The 23,690-nt window shown below is 37.8% G+C and overlaps 1 protein-coding gene across 11 annotated transcripts in view; it reads left to right on the plus strand.

Moving 5' to 3' along the window:
• Positions 1 to 23,690, plus strand: part of syt1a (synaptotagmin Ia) — a 325,194-nt gene that overhangs the window by 289,597 nt on the left and 11,907 nt on the right. For 8 of the 11 annotated variants that reach the window (XM_073945928.1, XM_073945929.1, XM_073945927.1 and 5 more), the window contains 5 exons: positions 5,232 to 5,404; positions 10,274 to 10,399; positions 14,352 to 14,519; positions 15,374 to 15,541; positions 16,920 to 17,037. In XM_073945928.1, coding sequence (XP_073802029.1) covers positions 5,232 to 5,404; positions 10,274 to 10,399; positions 14,352 to 14,519; positions 15,374 to 15,541; positions 16,920 to 17,037 — 753 coding nt within the window. The remainder of the gene's footprint in view (positions 1 to 5,231; positions 5,405 to 10,273; positions 10,400 to 14,351; positions 14,520 to 15,373; positions 15,542 to 16,919; positions 17,038 to 23,690) is intronic. The other 3 variants (XM_009300373.5, XM_073945931.1, XM_005164874.6) reach the window with 1 other exon arrangement.

A 23,690-nucleotide genomic window follows, 5' to 3' on the forward strand; every position in this document is an offset into this window, starting at 1 on the left:
TGTGACTGTTGGTAGTTTTTGTCCATGTAAATGGATTTATTGTCATTCTGCTGTACATCAGGTACTTATCTTGACAAAATATGTATTACCAAATTTCCCAGTTCAGTTTGACATGTTTTAAAGTTGGACATTCTTGCATTCAGTTGCACATTTGGAAGTAGGACATTGACAGAAAATCAGTCGTGTATTCCTGCATGACACTGCTGTTGTGAAACGTCCAGTAATGATAGTACTTGAAGCAAAATGATGGTTCACCGGTGGGTCTAAGTCCAGGATGGCTCAATGCATTCTGCAGCTTGAGTCCCTTGTGGCAGGGTTTGCACAGAGATGAAAGGGGCTCTTTATTCCCCAAGTGATTTGATATTCAGGCCAGTAGTGGAGAAAAGAGCAGGAGAACAGGTTTTAACAGGTTTGAGTAAGGGTCTGAGGCTAGACAAGCTTCAGGAGCAATTATGGTCTAAGCCACGAGCTTTCAAAAAAGATGGGGCAACTGCCCAATAAGAGTGGCCTTTAAGATGGCTGACAGATTCTCCTTTGTTTGGAAAGAGTTGAAATGACAGGGCTTTGAAAAAAGCTTTTAGAAAGCCAGGCAAGAGAGTTTTTTAGTTTCTTTTTTTCACCTTTATTTGTATTATTTTTTTTTCTTTTCATGTCTCTAACCATGCCAAAATGTTATGTCAAATGAGCAAAACACATTTACTCGGCTATTCAAGATATGCAAACTAACAAATTTAAAAGTCAGCAGGAAACACAATTGACGAAACAATTTTCTTTAAAAATATGATGTGGACATTTCTGCTGAATAAATGGTTTTATTCAGCCGAACTGAATATATTTAAAGTGCATTAAAAGTTTGCTTCAATTGTTGACTTGACAAAACCACTCATACATTTAATTCATTTGGTGCATATTTTAGTACATTTGAAATAACCTGCTTATAAATTTGTCCTTAAATTCAAATGAACTCAAATTTGGTTGTTAACATAAGTCTTTCCATGTGCTAGAACAATTAATTGATGTGCTGGTTTATTGATTGATCGATTGGATAGATGTTGTAAAGCAGTAGTGAATGATACTGCGCTAGGAAATAAAAAAACAAAGGGAAAAAGTAGTGTTGTCACCTCCATTACCCCACAGCCAAAGCGAGGCCGTGGGCTGATGATCCCAAAGTTACTTTAGACTATCACTCACTGTTTTTCCTCAGAGGAGAGTGCTTATCGATTTTGTCAACAGCCAATTGATTTTTCTTTCTTTCTCTCTCTCGCGTGCTCTCTTTATCTTCCCCGTTCTGTCTCTCTCTCTTGGATCTTGCTGTGGGAAATGTGTCCTGTGGTACCAAGTATAACCCTCCTGGGAGACAGAAATGCTAGCATTTATTTTAATGTTTCTCTACTGCCAAATCAAATATGAAGTCTCCACACCATGACAATCAAAACAAAAGACGTGTTAAACTGAAGGATGTTCAGAGCAATAAAAAACTCAGGATATCAATCTTAACATCAAAATGTTATCAATGAACAAATGTACAATTATTAACAAAGATAATAAAACTGCAACAAATTCATTTCAGATTGATAGTGCATTGATTAATATATTGTAAAAAATCATCAGTTCCTGCCTTATTTGTTGGCTGTCATTATATATAATGTCTATAATACATCCATCTGTAAATAGAATTAACCATTGTATTTTCTATAACTGCACTTATATAAAACTTTTATCCCGCACTGCTATCGCACTCCTGGTTAGACCTAAACTGCATTTCGTTGCTTTGTATTTGTAGTGTGTAATGACAATAAAGTTGAATCTAATCCAATCTTATTTAATTATTTCAAAGCTTGACCAGTTTCTTTAAGTGCACAGTCATGTGAGTATGCTGAATATACAGCTGCTGAATACAAGATGTCTTTTGCGCACTGAATCTGACATAATTTATACAGTCCTTGACTCCGCATTGTCCCGAAGCAAATCAAGCACATTGAAATCTGGAGTGGGAAAATGTGCTCTTTTCTTCTGGGGAAATCTGCTTTCCTCAAAGTTGCCATTCGGTTGCCAGGTGTTTGTTGGGTTGCGCGCAGAAGCCATAATTACTGTATGAGAATCTGAATGCAGGATTCTTCCACCACATCTGTCTACCAATTATTCCCAGCAAATGTTGGTTCGGGGAGGAAGCTTCTCTGGCATCTCGGAAACTGACATTTTCGTATCTGGTGCTTGTGCTCTGTTGACGCATGCAGTTTTAGCCCTGCTGTATAGAGGCGTCGCTCTTTCTCTTGGCAGGAGGCTGTTAATCTTGTCGAAAAGCTGAGGAGCTCGATTGTCCTCCCTTGACAGCACTCGCTGGAGTTTGGAGCTGTATTTATAAAGTCAGGACTAAAAGAGGAAGTACTATTTTCAGTTACTCTAGCACAAAGTCTATCTCCGTCCTCCATGGATGTCAATTGCTCACAGATATTTAAAACAAGTATTAAGCAGCTTGGTCAATGTGCATATTTGTTTAATCTTTATTAAACAGCATTCTTTATTGTGTATTCGGTTCTGTTTATTTAGATGTCCTTAACAATCAAATAAATTCAGTGTTGTGGGGGATTGTTCTAGCAGTGTTAGGCTCTAAATGTCTTTCAAGGGTGTTTAAATGGCAAGTTGTGAATGCCAGCGGCTCCTGTTTTCAACTAAATTGGCTGATTACTCTCACTAGAGCGTTGCAGCATCTCTGTCTGAGCGAAGATCCTTAATCCTGTGAGACCGGCAGACATGAAGGTCTCTGGCAATTGATCAAAGGGCGTCAACCATTAGACTGAAACTTTTTACTTTTTGCCTGCTTCTTTTCGGAGAGACATTGAACCGTAAAGCAGAATACCTACTTGGAGTGGCTGTCTTGATAACAGAATTTTTTAGTCATGCGAGTACAGCTGTTATTTATTTAAATAGATGAAGTTTGATAAATGAACTGTTTGCCTCTTGGCAGTTTTGGTGAGATTAAAACAAACTCTGGGGTGATTAGTCTGTTCATGCGGTTCATTTGAGTTAGTGTGAACACTGCCGTCCAAATCTTGGTGTGCAGTAAATAAGATGATCAAGCTGGGACTGGATCTGCTTCCAGATGTGCTCTTTGAATAAAATATGAATACAGCATACACCCAAGACATCTGAAGGAACCAAAAACAGGATATAATGTCACAATATGTGACCATAAATTGGACAAAGTGCTTGCGATTAGGGTTGGCCGGTATGGTGTTTTGCATGGTGAGATCTGTGCGGGACAGAATTTTTTTAATCTCGCTCCTGTCTTTGTTCACCTGCTGCCTGATCCGCCCCGTTTCCTACCTGACCTGACCGTTCCCGCTAATTTTAGATCTGGTTTCCAAAATCCCACATTAAATTTGGGTACTACCAAAGAAGTCAGTTTTGTTTGCCCCTTTGTGATGAGACATGAGTGCCCAGTGACATGAGGTGTGGTTTGTGGCTGGTGAGGCACTTACTGTTTCAAAGTCAGATTTACAAACAGATCCTTTCATTATATTTGTAATCTATCGATTGTGTTTCATATATCATATCAGCATTATTTTTATACACATAGCAGGTACATATTGGGCCAAGGAAAGAATATCAAATGTATAGCCATTAAACATGCCTCCCAAAAAAAACACCCAGTTGGATGCTACAGAGTCCAGACAGCCTAAAACAAGCCACACAGCACCACGGCGGATGCATGCGCTCTCTCACTCGCTCTTGCTCTGTCTCTATCTCTCGGGAGCACTACATTGTTAGACCGCCCGCTCCCATTTAAATTATACCAGAGTTACCAACTGATACTGCATTTTATTTGTAAATTTATTCCCGCAGCGGTACAGCCGTGGGAATGCAGACCATCTAGTGTGATGTCATTACTGTTTCGCATTGCCGAATTGAAACTGTGAATGTGGGTACAGAATAATTCTGTGTGCATTATTGCTTATAATCTTAAACATTTACTTGTGGCTAACAGCCTCCCTCTGGGTCCTAATGCCTACTTGGTAACAGGACTTACTCACACCTAGTTTCTGTAAACCTTGGACTGCCAAGCAGCCTCCCGCTGGGTGCTAGTGCCTTCCACATGACAAATTTATTCAGGGGCTGCTGTTGCACTGATGATAAAGCAAAAAATGCTAGTTCTATCTAGGAACAAAGCATCAATTGGGGTCATACAATTGCAGGTCTGTGTGTGAAGAAACACACAAGCAGAAAAGATAATGCATCAGCTCAGCCAGAGTTTGAATGTATCAGCAAAATGTTTGCAGCCCTACTTTAGGTCCAAATAAAAGCAAAAGGCAAGTCTTTTTTTATTTCTTAAATTTTTAAACGTATTCATTATAAGCCCTTTTGTTTATTTTTGTAATAACTGCCTAAATAAAGTGAAATAAAAAATGTAAATGAAAAATAATATTACTCGTTAAATGAAACGGAACACTGGTTATACCACGCTCCTTTACTTGTGGTGTTGCAATATTGCAATACAATTCAAACCAGTGTAAAATGCATCTCTTTAGAGCAAACCTTCGTTTGTTAACATAATGGAGGAATTCCTGGCAAAGTTTTGACTCCTGTAGACCACATTAATCTTAATATTCACTTTTAAAAATGGCAGTGTGAATGCAATGTAGCCTCTTTTAAGTATATATTTTTCGTTTCTGGTCCTGAGTGAATAAACAAAGAGAACTACTCTACAGGTTTACACCCTTAAATTATTTCATCCGGTTGTATTTAGGTTAACTATTCTTATTTCTGTTCATTTATTTTCCTTCGGCTTAGTCCATCATGGGTCGCCACAGTGGAATTAACCGCCAACTTATCCAACATATGTTTTACGCAGCAGATGCCCTTCTAGTTGCATCTCAGTACTGGGAAACACCCATACACACTCACATTCAAACAGATATACTATGGCCAATTTAGTTTATTCAATTCACCTATAGCACATGTCTTTGGACTGTGGGGGAAACTGGAGCACCCGGAGGAAACCCACACGAACACGAGGAGAGCATGCAAACTCCACAGAAATGCCAACTGGTCCAGCGACCTTCTTGCTTTGAGGTGACAGTGCTAACCACTGAGCCTCTGTGTCGCCCCTCTTTATTATGTTAAAACAGAATGCCTACCAGATATTTAAAAAAATTGATGATTTCTCATTAAATCTACGGTTTGAGTTTTCATTCAAATCATGAAGTTTCCCCTGTGTTTTGTCTCTACAGTGCCATCATGGGCTATCGTTGCCATTGCATTCGTTGCTGTTGTACTAGTTGTCTCCTGCTGTTTCTGCATCTGCAAAAAGTGGATATTTAAGAAGAAGAACAAGAAAAAGGGCAAAGACAAGGGCAAGAATGCCATCAACATGAAGGACGTGAAGGACGGTATTAAAACCGAGGTAAAAACTTTTACTACTACTGCGGGATTAGCCTCATTCTTTAGTTGCATGAATTCAATATTTTCATAAGTATAATTGTACTAATGCATGAAGGCAGTTAAGAATATGAATAAGACAACTCAGTCTAGATCTCGTCATCTGCTGACGATGATGATGTTGTTTCACAGCTGACTTTAATTGCAGGACTGCAAACCTGGGCATGTTACAGTTCATTAAAGTATTGAGCTTTTCTGTTTTTCTTGCATTTAGCTTAATTCAGTGCTGCATATGGTTAACTGTGCTATGAAGTGGTATCAACCCAGAGAAATGACAGTAGATAATGAAAACAATAGAAGAACGGACATTAATGCAGCTCGCTTTTTCCCCCGCACACCCACAAATTATATGGAACACTGGCACTTTAACCCTAGTTAGCATGCTAATTCCATTAACAAGCTCGCAATAGTACACTTCTAACAGAATAATTGACAAAGTCAGCTTAATTCGCAGTGTAAGGACACTGGCTTTGAGACCATGCCAAGACCACTCAGATTCCAAATTAGAGACATTGATTTTCGAGCACAAAGCACAGTGAAGAGGAACAGACACAGATAATTAGCAACACTCTTTTAAAAAAACAGTGTGCCATTCCAGAGTGTCACAGTTCATCAGCATCAAACCAAATCTGAACACTTGCTGGTGGAAAAAAAACTGATATACAGCAGTCGCAATATGATGTTCTAGAGACAAAGGAAATAGTTATACGCTTTGAAATAAAGACTCATATTTTGCAACACAACCCTGCTGAATAAAATAGCTTCAACATAACCTAAGGCTATATTTAGCTGGTCTCCTGGCCTAGCCAACCTCGTTAGGCTTGTCTCTTTAATTTTGTTTAACCCCTGTGCAGTCATATGGACATTTTTTTGTCTTTTTCCATTTCATTTTTTGTAATAATTTTGACTGTGTTAATACATACAATGTATATTTGTTGGCTAAATATGTATTTTATTGAAATTGTAACATGCCAGAGTCAAAAGCTTTCATAAATCTATTTTACACTCAAAAATAGTTCCTCTCAGGACCTTCAGGCCAAAAACATTCCCATTGAAAAGCATTAAAACTGCAATATTTCATCCTAGTCATACATTTTATTTACAGGATGCCAATTTGGTTGCAAATTCTAATCCTAACTTGTTTAAATCAGTGTTTCTCAACTATGTTCCTGGAGGCCCACCAACACTGCATGTTTTGGATGTCTCCTTTGTCTGTTACACCCATTACAGATCTTTCAGTCTCTGCTGTAGAGCTAATCTGAATCAGGTGTGGTTAAGGAGACCTGGAAAATGTGCAGAGGTGGTGATCCTCCAGGAACATGGTTGAGAAAACAATGGTTTAAATGAACGCACAGGAGTTAGAGGAGTTTGGGTGATTTGTCAGGTGGTTAAACAACTGTTGGTTGGGAGAGCAGCTAACTATTATTAAGCTAACAAACCTGTTCATTTTAGTAGGGAATCAGCCACATATAGATTCCAATACATGTGCTTGTTGGCTATATAAGAGAGGTCAGTGAGTCATCATGCCTTTATTTAGCCATTTAGCACAGATATTAGCGCAATACACAACAATCAGACCGATATGACACAATGCAATGTCCTGCCCAACACAATTATTTGTTGTACTGTCAGCAGAAGGAGCTTTGAGCTTCACAGCAGTCATTTCTCCTGGTGTGCCCAGACTCATGTCGCCTTTGTGTGTGGTTGTTTTAATTTGTGTCTCTTCCTTCCATGTCCTCCTTATCTATGTTTTGTCTGATGACTTTGCGGGATTGCCACTGGCGGTAGGTTCCCAATTGCTGTTGGATCTTCTATAGCCTGCTGCAATGATTTTAATAGCCTCTTGACAAAAGGTTTACTCTAGTAGAGTAAAATATATGTAACTATGCATACAGTACATGTATATCTACAATATATATGTGTGTAAGTCTACATATACACATATATATGAAGAGAGAAAATGCACTTGGTATGGCAAGGTTGAACCACATTGATTTCTTTTATAAACACACTTGTAATTTGAGATCTAAAGTTGAAAATGGAAATTGCTCAAGAGAAATTACCAATTAAAAAAAACAACAAATGGCTGAGAAAGACTGTCAACGTGCGGTCTGCTTAACTGCTGGTGATAGGTTCCACTTGTTTGACTGCCCTTGGCCAAATTATCAGTACTCATCTGGTTCACTTCAACTTCAAATTGAAAAATGTCCTGAAGGAGGACAGCACCAACCTCATTAGCAGGACAAATTTGTTCAAGAAGCAATTTTCAGACACAATGACCAGACTGATCGTTAATTGGCTGACATGTTTTTGAAACATCATCTTTGCAAGTCAGATGGAAAGGATTATCATTAAAGGACACTCAAAGCTGCAAAAACAAAGTCCAAAAAATGACTCCCTCTCATGTTGTTTAAAAGCCATGTGACTTTCATTTCTTTAATTGAACGGAAATATTTTGATATCTAGCAGAATCCAAAGCTGTTGTTTTCTGTAAAATGAAAGTAAATGCTGATAATATGTTTTAACTCTTGTTTTAGGTCTAGAATTTATGTATAACTTTCATGTTGTGAATCAAATTGATCTGCAGTGTACAATAATCATCATAAATCACATGAATATCATTCAAATACCAGGTTATAGCAGTAAACATCCAAAATTAATAATTCACAAATTTACTTCAGTAGTTATTTCCCAAAAAAAAAGTAATTAAAAACCCTTTTAAATATTGTATATTGTTAAAAGGAAAACATTGAAAAAGTTTGAATGGATTAAGCATGCTGCTAGTGTTTCTTCTTTTTTAAGGTCTGTGAAGCCACTTAATCATCAAATTAGTCTGTCAGGTTGACCGATGAAAATCACGAATTTCATTGAAATTGGCTACACTATGAAATATCAAAACTCAGTAAGCATGGGGAGAAGTCACAAAATATATATTTTAAAAAGCTGTTATTTTAGACAACTTAAAAATCAAAATGGGTCAGACTGACCTGGAAAATAAGTAATAAGAAATGAGATTTAAAAGCTTTCAAAGCATTAATTTTAGTGAATGGCAACTTCATCGGTACATCATTCTTTAAAATGTCATATGGACCACTATTTGGTATTGGGCTTACCAGTTATTATTTCCCATTCACTTTCATTATATGGAAAAAGAACAGCCCAGCATCTCCTGCTAAACAAGTCCTGCTAAACATCTGTATTTGCTTTGTACTTAAGTAAAAAAAAAAAAGTAATACATATTTCAAACAATAACATGAGTGCGAATAATTGATTTCTGGGTCACCCAACCTCAAAAGCTTGTTAAACTGAAAAGCATCAACGAGAATAGTCTGGTCTTCAGAAGTCAAGAAATAGGTCGAGAAGACAGTCATGAAATCAATTTGGTTCAGCCTTTTGCTTTCACACTTGTAGCCCGACAACTAATAAGACAGGCCTGGAACACATTATGATCCCTCCCACCAATACCTTCTGCTGGCATGATGCTTATAGCTTCCATAAGCGTGGTGATTATCACCAATTACTAAGGGTCATGACAACTGTGCCACTGTGTGTGGAAGATCACGTCACAGAGAATGAGGGTCATTAAACGAGCACTCTTCTTGAGAACGTGAATGCCCTGCATGCTTTACCGATGAGCGAGACTGCCCTTTCTGAAGGCAACTGTTTCACAGTGAATGAACTGAGCGCTGAGTTTGCCTCGACAATCGCATGACAACAAACCTCCCTCAACATCCCCTTAACACTCTCACTGTTTTAGACATTTAGGCTATAGCAAGGGAGCTAATGGCTCACCATCCACATTTCCCCACTGATTTGTTGATGCCAGAGATAGTTCTGCCTGAAATAACATAGAGGAAAATGTATTGTACAATGTATTTCTTAAGAACATCTGTCTGCTCATCTTTCCTAGGGTTGGGCGGTATGACCGATTGTAGGAGTTTTTTTTATTATCATTATGGCCATATTAGTATATTTTACACAATGTTGATTTTTTTCTAAAAATGCCTTTAATAGCATTTCATTGTTTATTTGTTTTTATTTATTTATTTATTTATTTTGATGGATGTGTCATGCATTAAGAAGATTAGGATTAATTAGAAGGTTAATTATATGGAAGATTATTCACAACAAATGATCCGGAAGCCTCCCATCTGTGCAGAAATGGTATCTTATGAGTTGAACTGTTGTAAAATAATACACATAATGCAACATACATAATGTGTGCGTGTGTATTTTATTTAATAGTAATTTTAAAAATAGTACATTTTTTTTAAATATGTATAGTGATTAATATTACTATGATATTAATAGTTATATATTATTTCAATAATAATAATTAAGTTAAACATCAATAATGCAGTAGTAAAGCATTTTGTGAAGTTACATACTTAAAGTGACCACTGGTCTCCAATTCTCTGTGATGATTCCAAAGTGAAACGTGTTACAAGTATGACTGGATGAGACTCATTTAAAGCCATTTTAATATATTAATATATAGAACCATATGCACAGCCGATATGTATTATCATACCGTCCAGCCCTAGCCTTGCCCTCCCACCAACCTAAATTGCTTGCACTCATTCAATTCATCTTCTTGCAACTCTTTCCACGAAAGCACTCTAAAGAAGAGAAGGGGTTTACAACCCAAATCCAGTGCATCACTGAGCATGTCATGGTCTTAATCGCTGTGGTGTTTTAGTGCTTGCTCCCCCCCTGATAGAGGTGCGGTTGAAGAGCAGGCTGGTCCAGGGCGGGCCCGGCGCTCTGGCGAGGGCAATCGGGCAGCGCCAGCGTTGGGCCGAAAGGACTGACTGTTAGTGGGTGTCTCCTTCAGGCCTTGAAGGATGAGGATGATGCAGAAACAGGGCTGACGGATACAGAGAAAGAGGTGGAGCCTAAGGAAGAGGAGAAACTTGGCAAATTACAGTACTCCATGGATTACAATTTCACAGAGAATACGGTAAGGGGCTGTCTCCGAATCACTGTCACTGTGTGTGGTGTTTAGTGAGGTCTTCTTCGTAAGTACTGCGTGCATGTCTGTCACATTGTAACCAGCTCCACTTAAATAACGTCCATTCCTCTGAGGTTATGCAGTGTGTCACTTTTACATAATTGAATGTGCACTATAAGCTGTGCGCTGTAAAAAAAAAAATACAAACTGAAAACGGGAAGATAAAGAGAACTTTGACAATATGAATCGCTTTTATTGCTGTGCTCTATTATTAAGTGCTATCTCTGAGAGCCAGAGGTGTTCAGACTTAAGAAATAATGCCCGTCATTCTGTAAACACACCAAACGCAGGGAAAGTCAAGGGCACATCACAGCAGTTGGATTTGAGTTTGAATCAGCTTTCTTCCATACTAAACGCTAAGCTGAAATTCATTGCAAGCCTCTTACGTGCGGTTGAGCTTGAAAGCCGAGTGACTTCCAAAATGGTTGCACTTCCTTTTGTCAGATACTGGGTGACAGATAATTGAAGCCGTGCATAGTCTCACGCCGAGACAAGCAGGGGAAAAAAGCAACAAACCTGAAAGAGCCAGATTATCCGCCATCAAACACACACAAATTACAGCTTTTATAAGCACTGCTACTACAGGAGCCTTTTCATTGTATGCTGTCAATGTATGAGTAGCTCTGAAGTGACAGAATGACTGCAAATGACTGGTAATGTGTTCGATTTATGGTATAAGAACAAAAATGAGATGTTCAAGATACTGCATTTGTTCTATTCCTTTACCATGTAACAAAATGTTTCAAAGGCGTAGTTACTGAAGTCTTCGTTGGATTTAAAAGTAGAATGTGAAGGGAAAATGTAGCATGAACAAAAGAGCAAATTCACGAAACAGTTGGTTTAATTTTGTGGGGGTTATTTTGGCAGGAAAAATCTGCATGCTAACCACCTGCCACCTCATTTTACCAGGCGCTCGAGTGCTAAAACAGCTTTCTACCATTTTATAACACAGCACTATTAAAGTCTGGGAAAGCTAAAACATCAAAGACAGCATGAGGAAATAGATGAAGCCATCAGCAGGCACATTTTATTCTTAGTGAATTCCCTTCACAGAGTTTTTTTCTTCTACTCATTTTCCACCTTCATCGTTAAAGCTGGAGATGCTAAGAAAAATCCACATCAGTCTGACCCAGATTCAATCCACAAGACCCACACACACACACTCTCATGTATCTCCACCCTCCGTGCCAGCAGAAAATCTGCGTGCTTTAAATCAAGCCGAGTATTGCTTCAGGGAGACTGAGGTCTGGGAGATTTTCTATAACTTTTGCCCTTTCCGAAGGGGAAAGGTTCCTCGAGCTCAACTAAACTCTGGGCTTGTTTAAAGGTAATCTGGACCTTTCTAACCCTGCTGAGCAAGCCAGAGGGTAAAAATAGAAAAGTACAAAACATTGCTGTCACAAAGCCACACAACACAGTATCTCAGAATCCATGGCGGCTCCTAGGGGAGACGGAGCGACGGGGTGCAGATAAGGGCGATGTTATTAATGAGGATAGAAAAAGAGGTGTGGATTGAACCGCGAATCCATACACATTCGCTGAGGTGAATCATTGAGATCACAGCCTGTTTTCTAACGCATTCCAAGTATTTTAAGGACAGAACCCCCTTACAGTTTGTGCCGAATAACAAACCACCCTAAAAAAATAGTTTTCACTGAAAAACATTGCAGCAGTAATTTAAGATGACAGCTCAAAGCCTTCAGATGAGAGATTGCGAGCACTGCACCCACCGAGGTGAAGTCATACGGCTGAATCTTCCTCCAGCGTCTGATTCTTCAAACTGTGTGGAGTTTTTGTAGCCTGCAGAGCGATTGAAGGTTATTATGGCCAAAGTCTCATCAGGCCCGGATAGTCCTTCACCCCCCATCTATGTCCAAAACATCCAGAGACAGATCTACCCTGACTCATAGTGCTACTGTCGTCTTCAGCTATTCAATCTAACTCACAGCTAGGGGCTTGTTTTTACACAAGCCTTGGTGATGTAGATGCATCTCAAACTTCCATCTAGACTGACAACAGTGATGCTGAGAAATAAATAGCTAAATGGGGCCAAATGTGAGGTTGCATTACCAAAATCTAGTTTTCAAAATCATTTTCTGTTGTCAGAAGTGTAATGGTGTATGAAGCACAGCCCACACAGAAGTCAGTTTTTAAACAGGCAGCTGTTTGTTTTTAAATGTGGCAAATCGATGTGAATAACTTGAACCTGTAGCAAAATCCTTGGAGAAATCACTGGCACTGTGAATTTGTAACCTGTATTTTATCGGCCAATAAATAAATAAATAGGTGAACAGTGGTAAATGGATAATTGATACTTTAGGTCAACATGAATTCAGCAGTATCCATTTAAGTTTGACATCACATGTCACTGTTTGCAGGTCCAAATGCTCAAGAGCAAACATGTTTAAAGAATGTATAGAGGATGCTGTAGCATTACCAATAACTGTGATCTTAACATATATCTAAAGAAATACTAAAAGATTTGTGACATTGTGAGTTTTTTAATACACCATAACATAACAAATGGTTTGCGCATAAATACCTTTTTCCAAAGTAACATATAAGTATCAAACATTGCATTCAGGGGCTTTTATCAGTTGATGTGCCTCATGCAAACCAAACTACAGTAGCAACCGTCTAATGCTTTACTCCTTATAGAAATAACAGCAATTTTAAAGATTATTTTTAAAGAAGTTTTATTATTGAGTTATGCTGAGGTGTTTTATAGGTTGAACTTGACCTTTACAGTTAATTGGAAATGCCAAGTGATTTCCTTTTGTCATATTGAGGTTACCTATTGCTAACCTGTCGGAATCTGACTCTGGAGTCACAATCTAGCATACATCTAAAAGTATGCACTGACATCAGACTATATTCAAATTGTATTATCCAGTTCTCACAATAATAATAGTTGTATTTTAGCATGACTAACTAGAGTAAGGGGAGTATTGAATACAACTCTTGTTTTATCATTCATTTTCATGGTAAGGTATTAACGGAGCAATGGGCATTATTTGTGGACCATTTTTCCTTCTTTCCTTTTTGATTGTGTGTTCAAACAGTGTTTAAGTTAAAGTTGTGCTCCTCTGTCTTTGAGTCTAAAGTTATTTTTCTTTGAAGTTGGCAATGTGAAGCAGTAATACTGCCAGACCTGAAACCCACCACCATTTAATAAGAAAAATCAGACGCTTCTACAGCATGACAGGATATTAAAATCGTATTAGTCTCCTTGTCAAAAGACCAATCACAGGTTTCTCTGATGACCACCATCCAAACCAGGAGCACTGGCAAAGCTTGTTTCTGGCTACAGTCTTTGCTATGACAGCACAAAAGAAGTGTGACAGCTGGTCAGAGTGAGAGAGAGAAAAGGTGAGAGCAGAGCGAGAGACAGAGATCTCTACGCCCGACTGCCTGTGTAGACACAGAGACGGGGCGTTTTATGGGAAGCTGATGGGAGCTTGATTGACTGACTCTAGGACCCATGAGGCCATGCAAGGGATATGGTGACTGGCAGGTCAATCAGGACCTCAGCCCAGATGGCCGGCCAATCAATTATCAGAGCTGATGGGGAGATAGGATTAGGAGCGCCACGCTTGACATGGCCTGACCCCATCCTTAATGCTGGGACTGTTTAGAGTGTAATGCAGCCCAGGCCTGAAGGACGCATCTCAGCATCATAACTATACCTCACCTCTTGGTGGCTTCTCATTTAAATAAGCAGAAGATTTCGAGGAAGACGGATAGCAGATATCTTCATAAAAACTTGGGCCACAGTACTATGATTGCCAGAACATTAAAATGAAATAGCAGAGACATCTACAGAATGGTGGTGGAATGATGGTTTAGACTAAAGGCAAAGTTTTTTCAAGGTCTTACTAATATTCTTTTTGACACTTCGTAGCTCATAGTGGGGATCATCCAAGCAGCAGAACTGCCCGCCATGGATATGGGTGGTACTTCTGACCCATACGTGAAGGTCTACCTTCTTCCAGATAAGAAGAAGAAATTTGAGACCAAGGTCCACCGGAAGACGTTGAATCCTGTTTTCAATGAGCAGTTCACCTTTAAGGTAGGTCACAATTACTTGATCAGGCATTGAACGCTCCTATTATAACAAGTGATTTCACGCCCCACTCATAGAGCAAATCAAGTTATTTCTGACTACTTCTGCCAGATTAGCAAGACATTAAATGGCATTGTTGTGCACGATGCATCGCTCTAATTATATGCAGATGGACTCCTGCAGGTGTCCGTCAGCCACAAAGTGGCATAATTTCTATTTTGAATGTTCAGTGGAGCTTTTTGATTTGTTTTTATGAGACATCATGCAGCTAGAAAGACCTTTTTTTGTGTAATTACCTCAGTCAGACCTTTAGACTTCTATTAAATTGCCAAGTGAAGTGTTGAATTCTTAAAATAATTGCAAAAAGAAAACTGAACTAACCAAGGGGGGTAGAGGAATGTTTTCCTGTTTGGCTCTTGTTTAGCCTAGCACAATTTCAACTATGACAAGGTACTGTACCTTGAGAATCCACACGCCACCATCTAGAGAGATAGCCACAAAGCTCTGACATGCAATCACAAGTGCCTTCATTATTGAAATGAAGAGACTAGAGAGCTGGTGTGTGTGATAGCGTCAAGGACAAAATAGCAACCCTTGGTTCTTATCTCTTTCCCGGCCAATCAAGCAGTTTGTCGCCATGTTGGAACAAGTCCTTCGGGATAATGAGTTTTGTCTGAAAAACAGCTCAATTGGCGGCAATCAAGAATCAAATCTCTCCCTCTCTTTCTCTTTGTCTTGCACACAAGCAGTTGTCCTATATTTTCATCCCAACATTTTGGCGGGAGATAAGTGCCGTAACTAGAATAGAGAGATTACACTGGTAGGTGTGCAAGCAATTATTTTCACCACTCATATTGCAGGTTCCCTACACTGAGCTCGGAGGGAAGACTTTGGTGATGACAGTATACGACTTTGACCGCTTCTCCAAACACGATGCCATCGGAGATGTGAAGGTGCCCATGAATAAAGTCGACTTTAGTCATGTGACTGAGGAGTGGAGGGACCTCCAGAGCGCTGAAAAAGAAGAGGTACGTAAAAGAAGCTGACGTACGCATTGGTAGCGTGATTAAATATTAGCTTTTAAGTGAATGTTCCTGCTTTATTGCCTGACCTTCTTGAGCAAGTGAAAGGTTTAAAGTTTTCCAGTTCCACTTTCGCCAGTAGTAATGCTTCACAATAGCACAAACAATTCATATCAATCCCAAATGTTAAGTCATATAATGTAAAGGTTGTACACAACCAGAGTAAATATCATTAAGCAGGAACTTCACGGAAACTCACCCACTGTAAAGGTGCAAGACTTGAGGGCTATCCGTCTTCAATGGAAATGTCAGTTAATCAGCTGGGCCGTGCCGTTGTTTTATTAATAAAAAGTGTGACTTTCCATGCAGTGGTTGGGGAGATTCAATTTTCATGGTAAATGTCATGGAATATAGCATTTAAGCCGTGGTTTCTATGGGAACCTTGTTTTTGTGCCACGGTTCCTTGGTGTAAAGGTTAATTATGACGCTGTCGAAAGCCTGCTGAGGGCAGAGAGTTGAAGGCTATCTACATACATTGAAGGTTGCACTTTGAGTTTGTGTTGATGTAATACTCCATGTCCGATGAACTAGCAGAGCACTTCAAGCGATGCTTGAGAAAGCAGAAGCGTATTGACTTTTACCGAAGGATCTGTAGAGTGGTGTCCTGAGGGTGACACTTTAAGTGCCTGTACGAAAAAAAAAAAATGAAAATCGACTGCAAAATGTTGTATCTCCTCACAATTCCATTCACTTGGGTTCTCGTTTCTCTTTATTCCCACTGTTTCTTTCAGAGGGAATATTGTTTCCTGTAAATACTTAAGTGATTTTATATTGTAGTTCGAGTCAGCAGTCAATTCAAATTGTTTACCTTGTAGGGTTCATTTAATTAAGCAAAGACGTTTTATTTTTCTGTTCTGATGACCTTTTAATTGACAGAAAATTGATTGTGTGGAAAATAGCATCAGCCAGTTGAAAGGAAAATGATGTAACCTTTTCCCCCTTCCTGCTGTTTTCTATATGTCACACATGTTTGTGTCCATGTTTATGAGAATAGCTCCTGAAATATTAATGGATTGTGTTTACACGTAAACGAAATTTCACAGTGTAGCTACATTTGTGTGAAAGACATCAAACGCTGCGTTCCTCATTTCAATTTCTCTTCTTCTTAACAAAGTAAAAAAAAAAGTAGTAATATTTATGTCTCTTGTGGGCTAGCTAAATTATTTTAGCTTCAGATGATTCATTCTTGATTTTTGTTGCTGAGAATTATTAATACTTATTAGAAAATTCTTTCACATCCAAACTTGAGCAGCTTTTCGAGTTCATATTTTCTGTATACTTTGACAATGATGTCCCTGTCTGAACTTTTGTCTATCACTCGCAGCAAGAGAAGCTGGGCGACATCTGTTTCTCTCTGCGGTATGTGCCAACTGCTGGCAAACTGACCGTGGTCGTTCTGGAGGCCAAGAACCTGAAGAAGATGGATGTCGGTGGCCTGTCAGGTGAGTAAAGCTGTCAGCTGGACCCTGGCACAAAGGTTGTGCCATTATGCAATGTTTTAGAGAATGTCTCTAGTCATGGTAGTGCATTTGTGTGTCTTAAAATACAATGAAATCCAAACGATTTCTGTTTTATTAACCCTATAAAGCCATACATATAATAGTAAGAAATCTAAACATATGCGACAATAACTAAAGAGAAAGAAGGCATTAGGCTTTTGGGACCCATTAAAGTATGATATATTGACTGGAGTACAAACTTGTGGAGAAAGAGAGAGAGAAGAAACAGGACCACATTATTCACTGGACCAAAGTGATCAAAATATGTGGTTTATTGCCGATCTAAAGTCAGTAATATATTATAACAGTATTTCAGTGTACAGTAGTCTATCATTTGTCTATTTTCCAATAATGTGTTATTATCGGTGCTCTTGAAATATTTAGATTGATTAAATGATGGTCAGATGATTAAACAGGGTTCATGCGGACATGGAATACCTGGAAAAAACATGGAATTTTGACATTGCATTTTCCACGACTGGAAAAGTTTTGGAAAAACAGAAAACCCAAAAGGTTTTAGAGAAGTCATGGAAATTACATTTATATTAGTCATTTAGCAGATGTTTTTGTCCAAAGCGATTTACGCTGCGGTCACACTAGAGCTTGTAATTGCGAAATTCTGTCATACGGTGATGTGGTATTATACAATATGATTAGACGTTAATAAAAGTGAGCGATTGCTCCATATTTTAAATTATCTTTCATTGGTCTATCGAAATCACATGATGTGATTTTGCAGGTAAGAATTCTCCAAGTTTGAACTTTTTAATCCAGTGAAATGCGAAACACGTGCTTGCGTTTCTGGTCTGCCACATTCGTGTGCCTATGAATTCACTTTCGTCTAAGAATAACACTTTCGTCTATGTGCAGCGTGATCGCAGCTTTACAATAGAAGTAGTTTTACCTACTATTACTACTTTAACAAACTATTATCATCTGAAATTAGTTTTACAAATATCTATATACTGCAAATACTGGTGGTGAGTTGTTTTTACATCTCTTCCTGGCCAAAAACATGGTCTCACATAATTAGTGCTGTGTAAGCATCATCTATTTTACATAGATATAAAAATAAATTGAAACTAAAGAGATTGTTGAGTGTTATATGATATACTGTAATAAATTTATACGTTTGTTGTTTTTCTTATGATTTACCTTGTATATAACAACATGAAACATTAGGTCCTAAAAATTGACTCAAGTCCTGGAAAAATTGAATTTTTGTAGTAATGAAATGTGCATGAACCCTGTTAAAGCTCTGTAGTTTGTAGTTGAGTGGTGGTTATTTATGGACAGACTTTTTATCTGATCAGTGTTTCACAGTAAAATATGTGTACATTATTATGATTTTGAAATGTATAATGAGAAAACAAGTTTAAACTATTAATCTAAATGCCTTTCTGCAAAGTTTAAATTATTATGATCATTTAAATAAGATACAGGGCTTAAGAGGTTTCTGATTTTATAATGCACATAAACATTCTTCAAAATTTACTGTACAACAAAAACATAAAAGCATAGCATACAACATATTTGCATCTAGTGTTTCCCATATTACATCATCTCCATCATTAAACATGCTCTTTTCATCCCCTCTCCATTTAAAAACTCTGTCATTTTTGTCATCGTAGGACGAGGTTGTCTGCATTTAAAAGCAAAGTCACTTTTAGTATATCTTTTACTTTTAAAATCATGTAATGCGTACACAGTTATTCAAAGCTACAAATCCCAACGGCACTGAAATGTGGCTTAAAATGATCCAGCACTTCCCGAACCTGCGGCTGCGCTTTATCAGCTGAAGTAATATTCAGCTCTGGTGAATACATGAATACATTTGCGCTGAGTAAATTTACAGCTCGGCATTCAGAAATCAGTCCTCATCTGTGCCGTAACCACTTATGAAAAACAGCCTTCAGTCTCGTCCATCCCTCCCTCCCTTCCCACCCTCTCGCCAGTTCCCTCGCACCTGGTTCATTTCGGCCTGCTGTCAGAGAAGCGGACAGGCCATCAGTAGCAGAAACACCTGCTGAGAACCAAGAGGCCTGACATTTACTTCTCATCATTCAGACAGAGAGGAGAACAGCGATTAGCAGCACAGCAACTTTCTCATTCTCTCCTCGCTCCATTAGAAATACAGATTAAGGCAAGACATTACAGGAAAAAAGTTTTTTTTCATGCACATGTCAGTTTTGAGATTTTGTGCATTTTGGCTTGTAAAGAAAGCATCTAAAATACACTTTAAGTGTTTCTTTTGCAACACTTGATCAATTTGTGTGTATAGATTTCAATAATAGAGCACATTTTTAAATCAGTTTTTCTCAAAAAAGAGTTTTAAAAAAGAAAGAAAAGAAACTTTTGAGTCAAATTTGTCAAAAAAAAAAAAAAAACTTTTTAACTTGACTTGATCCAGAGTTCAGATTTTTTTATTTGCTTCAAATCTATGCAAATAAGCACATATTCAATTAAATAATGTATAATTAGCAAATTTAAATAACATTTTAAAACACTTGTAATAAAAAAATAAGTTGGGAAAAAATACTCTGGTGATAACTATTAGATACATTTTTGGTCACACTTCATTTTGAGGACTAGCTTTTGCCTTTAATCAACTACATTATAACTGTTGCCTCAATAAGCGTCTAATTTCCTGCTTATTTATGGTTAGTAAAGTAGCTATTAATGTGTAAAAAGTCTGATGTAATGTAACCTAGTGTTTCCTGTAGGATTTTTTCCAGCTGTGGCAGATCTACCAACTACCTATGGCGTTATTTTAATGACAAATGTCGTGAGCGCAGTGTTACAAGTCGAGAGCACATTTATGTAATACGAGCGTGCAAATCTGTTTGTGCACAAAACTTCTTGCATGTCCCCTCAAATACACGCTGCTCAAGTGCAGATTTCCTTGTGCGCTCTTAAATAAGCACTGTTAAAGTTGCTGGGAGTATTTATGAATGCCTCCAATCGACCTACAGAGCAGCATTGATGCGTCATGTAGTAAAGTGAAACGGCTATAAGCTCCAGCAAGATAAAGTTATTGTATGCAGAGCCATAGACCTTTATCTATAAAATATAATTATGGAAACTGTGTTCATCTTGACCTAAAGAAATCTACGTCATGTTTGCTGGCCTCACACATCACGCACCTGTCAATCCAACACAATTTAGTACGATTTGCTCATCACCCAATGACGGTTGGGGTTAAGAGTGGGGTTGGGTGCCATGCCTTCTTTTTAAAATCATACATTTTCATACGACTTAAACTGTCAAAACGTAAAATACTTGCGTTTCCTCGTGAGATCAGGCTGGTCAGTCAGTCTGTCAGACCATCAGTCAGCATGTCACCTTAAAGGGTTAAATAAATAACGCACAGCACTACTATGATTACAGAAAAGTTTGTACTGTTAAAATTTACTTACCTTTTAATAAGTTTTGGTGCGATTATAACCTTCTATTTAAAAAAAAACAATGACAACGACTGAATGTTTTGAATGAGCAGCTGTAATGTAGCCTTGGTTGGATAAGTTTTGGAGTGGCGCCCTGTCATGAAAGAATGAAGGTCGCGGAAACCATGTAACCTGTGTTGAATGGGGTTTATTGAATGTATTATATTTGTATTATTCTGAATTGTTTTGCCATGAAGACACTTAGTGAAACGGACATGGCATGAAAGGATTAGTTCTCCCAAAAATGATAATTATGTTAATAATCTGTGTCCCCTGAGACCTTAACATATTAAAGTTAAAAATTAAGAAGAAAAATTTTAGATTTTTAAGAAATTAAAACATTAGGAATCCATATACAGAAATCATTCAGAGATGTTCAAAGCACAGAAAAAGATCCAAAAACATTGCTGTTCAACTGTTTTGACAATGTTTTTTGGTTCCCTTTTCTGGACTTTAAATGTCTCGAGGTCATTGCTGTGAAAGAACTCTCAGATTTCATCTAAAATATCTTAAGTTGTGTTTTGAAGATGAGCAAAGATATTTCAGGGGATTGAAATGAAGTGAGGGTGAGTAATACATTTCAGACATTTCATTTTAGGATGAACTAACCTTTTAAATGAAATATACGATGCTATACAATATGTATTTATTAGGTTTAGGTAAGGGGTAGAGTTAAGAAATCTAGTTAGTATGCACTTTTTAAGTACTATAAGTAGCTACAGTAGTTGCAAGTAAGAATCGGTCCCCAAGCTAAAGTGTTATCTTTTTCCCTTTTATTCACCTGCAGTATCTTGCCTTAATGCCAGTTATAATCTGACATTTTGAAAGGGACACCAACATTCTGCTGAAATTAACACAGTTAACACCTCTATTTAGGGTTGGCATTTGGCAGACTATAGATTTCACGATGTGATAACTACAACCCCCAAACCTCCTTTTGCGTTTCATCGTCAGGCTTGCTGAATTGGTTGTTTGCCAGATCAATCAAACCCTCAGTGAAAATTGTGCAGTTAAGGGTGCTTTCACCATCAATTACTGGGATTTTGCCAGACTCTGACAGTCTGTATTGTGATATAAACCGATTTGACAAAGCGCTCCGTGTTCCCACTAATTTTACTTGGAAAACTGCATTCTCTCTCACTCTCAGTTTTTCTTCCAAGTTGGTGAAAATGGCTCAGATTTAATTGTTGTTACAGGGGGAGTCATTCTCCCGAAGGAATCACTTGCGAGCATGTCCAAAGAGCTGTCACATGATTAGAAACAATAGGCCCGCATGGATCATGCCAATAATTAGTGACTGTTTCCATTGTGATTCAGCTACAGGGAGGACGACTCATCAGAACACTATAATTTATCCTTTTCTCCTTTCAAACCCTGTTTACTCTGGCTAATCACACAAGACACGGTTGTTGCGGCTAAAATAATTGTAATTTGAATTAATTCACAAGAGCACTGCTTACCAATCTCTGCATTTTTCCTCATTATGCTTTTAGGTTTGCATTTGTGCTTAGTATTATTAATTTCATTTGCATTTAAAGGGATACAGTAGCTCACCCAAAACTCCAAATTTTGTTATCATTTACACACTTTTCACTTGTTCCAATCCTGTTTAGCTTTCTTTGTTCTGTTAAACCCAAAAGAAGATATTTAGAAAAAATGTTGGAAATAGGGCTGCACAATTAATCCAAAAAGATTGTGATCTGGATTTGATCCCCTAGACCAGGGGTGTCCAAACTTTTTGGGCCGAGGGCCAGATGCAAAAAAACAAACGTTGTCGCGGGCCAAATTTTACATACATCACACAGACACGCATATATATATATATATATATATATATATATATATATATATATATATATATATATATATATATATAAATACAGTTGAAGTCAGAATTGTTAGCCCTCTAAATTATTAGCCCCTGTTTATTTTTTCCCCAATTTCTGTTTAACGGAGAGAAGATTTTTTTTCCACACATTTCTAAACATATTAGTTTTATTAACTCATTTCTAATAACTGATTTATTTTATCTTTGCCATAATGACAGTAAATAATATTTGACTAGATATTTTTGAGACACTTCTACACAGCTTAAAGTGACATTTAAAGGCTTAACTAGGTTAATCAAGTTAACTAGTCAAGTTAAGGTAATTAGGCAAGTTATTTTATAACAATGGTTTGTTCTGAAGACTTAAGGGGCTAATAATTTTGACCTTAAAATGGTTCATAAAAAAATTTAAACCGCTTTTTATTCTAGCCGAAATAAAACAAAAGTCTTTGTCCAAAAGAAAAAATATTATCAGACATACTGTAAAAATGTCCTTGCTCTACATCTACATCATTTGGGAAATATTTAAAAAAGAAGAAATAAATCAAAGAGGGGCTAATAGTTCAGACTTCAACTGTGTGTAGATAGATAGACAGACAAACAGACAGACAGACAGACAAACAGACAGACAGACAGATAGATAGATAGATAGATAGATAGATAGATAGATAGATAGATAGATAGATAGATAGATAGATAGATAGATAGATAGATAGATAGATAGATAGATAGATAGATAGATAGATAGATAGATCGATCATAACAAGAACTGCTGCTTAATTGAATGCATGAAATAGCGACACCCGGTGGTTATTTATTGAATTACGTTCATTTTTGTATAGCGGGCCAGATTCTATTGATATTTATAAAAAGCCTCGCGGGCCGCCACAAAACTAATTGCGGGCCGCAGATGGCCCGCGGGCCGTAGTTTGGACACGCCTGCCCTAGACGATCCTAATCCATAATTTCTATCATTCTTCCAATTCAATTTTCAAGTTCAGGAGAGAAGCATAAAGGTTGTCGCACAAGTTTTCACATTGTGTTATATATGTTGCTCAGCAACATGGACACCTTCAAATGCTGTTAAGTCACATACTGTATTTATAAGGTATAATTCACCTACAAATGTCATTTCCGTCTTCATGTAATGATGTATTCACGGCCTTAAAGTCACACATGAGCTGACTGTGAGCTGTGTTTTTACCACAGAGAGGAAGCGTGCCCCTGTGAATGAAGTGTACTTTAGTGAACAGAACCTGCATAGGCTGTGAATAACAGGTATAACGATTAGTTTGTTGAATAGGGCAATCGTTTTGGGAGTCACG

Source organism: Danio rerio, chromosome 4 (assembly GCF_049306965.1).
Source record: "Danio rerio strain Tuebingen ecotype United States chromosome 4, GRCz12tu, whole genome shotgun sequence".
Taxonomy (NCBI): domain Eukaryota; kingdom Metazoa; phylum Chordata; class Actinopteri; order Cypriniformes; family Danionidae; genus Danio; species Danio rerio.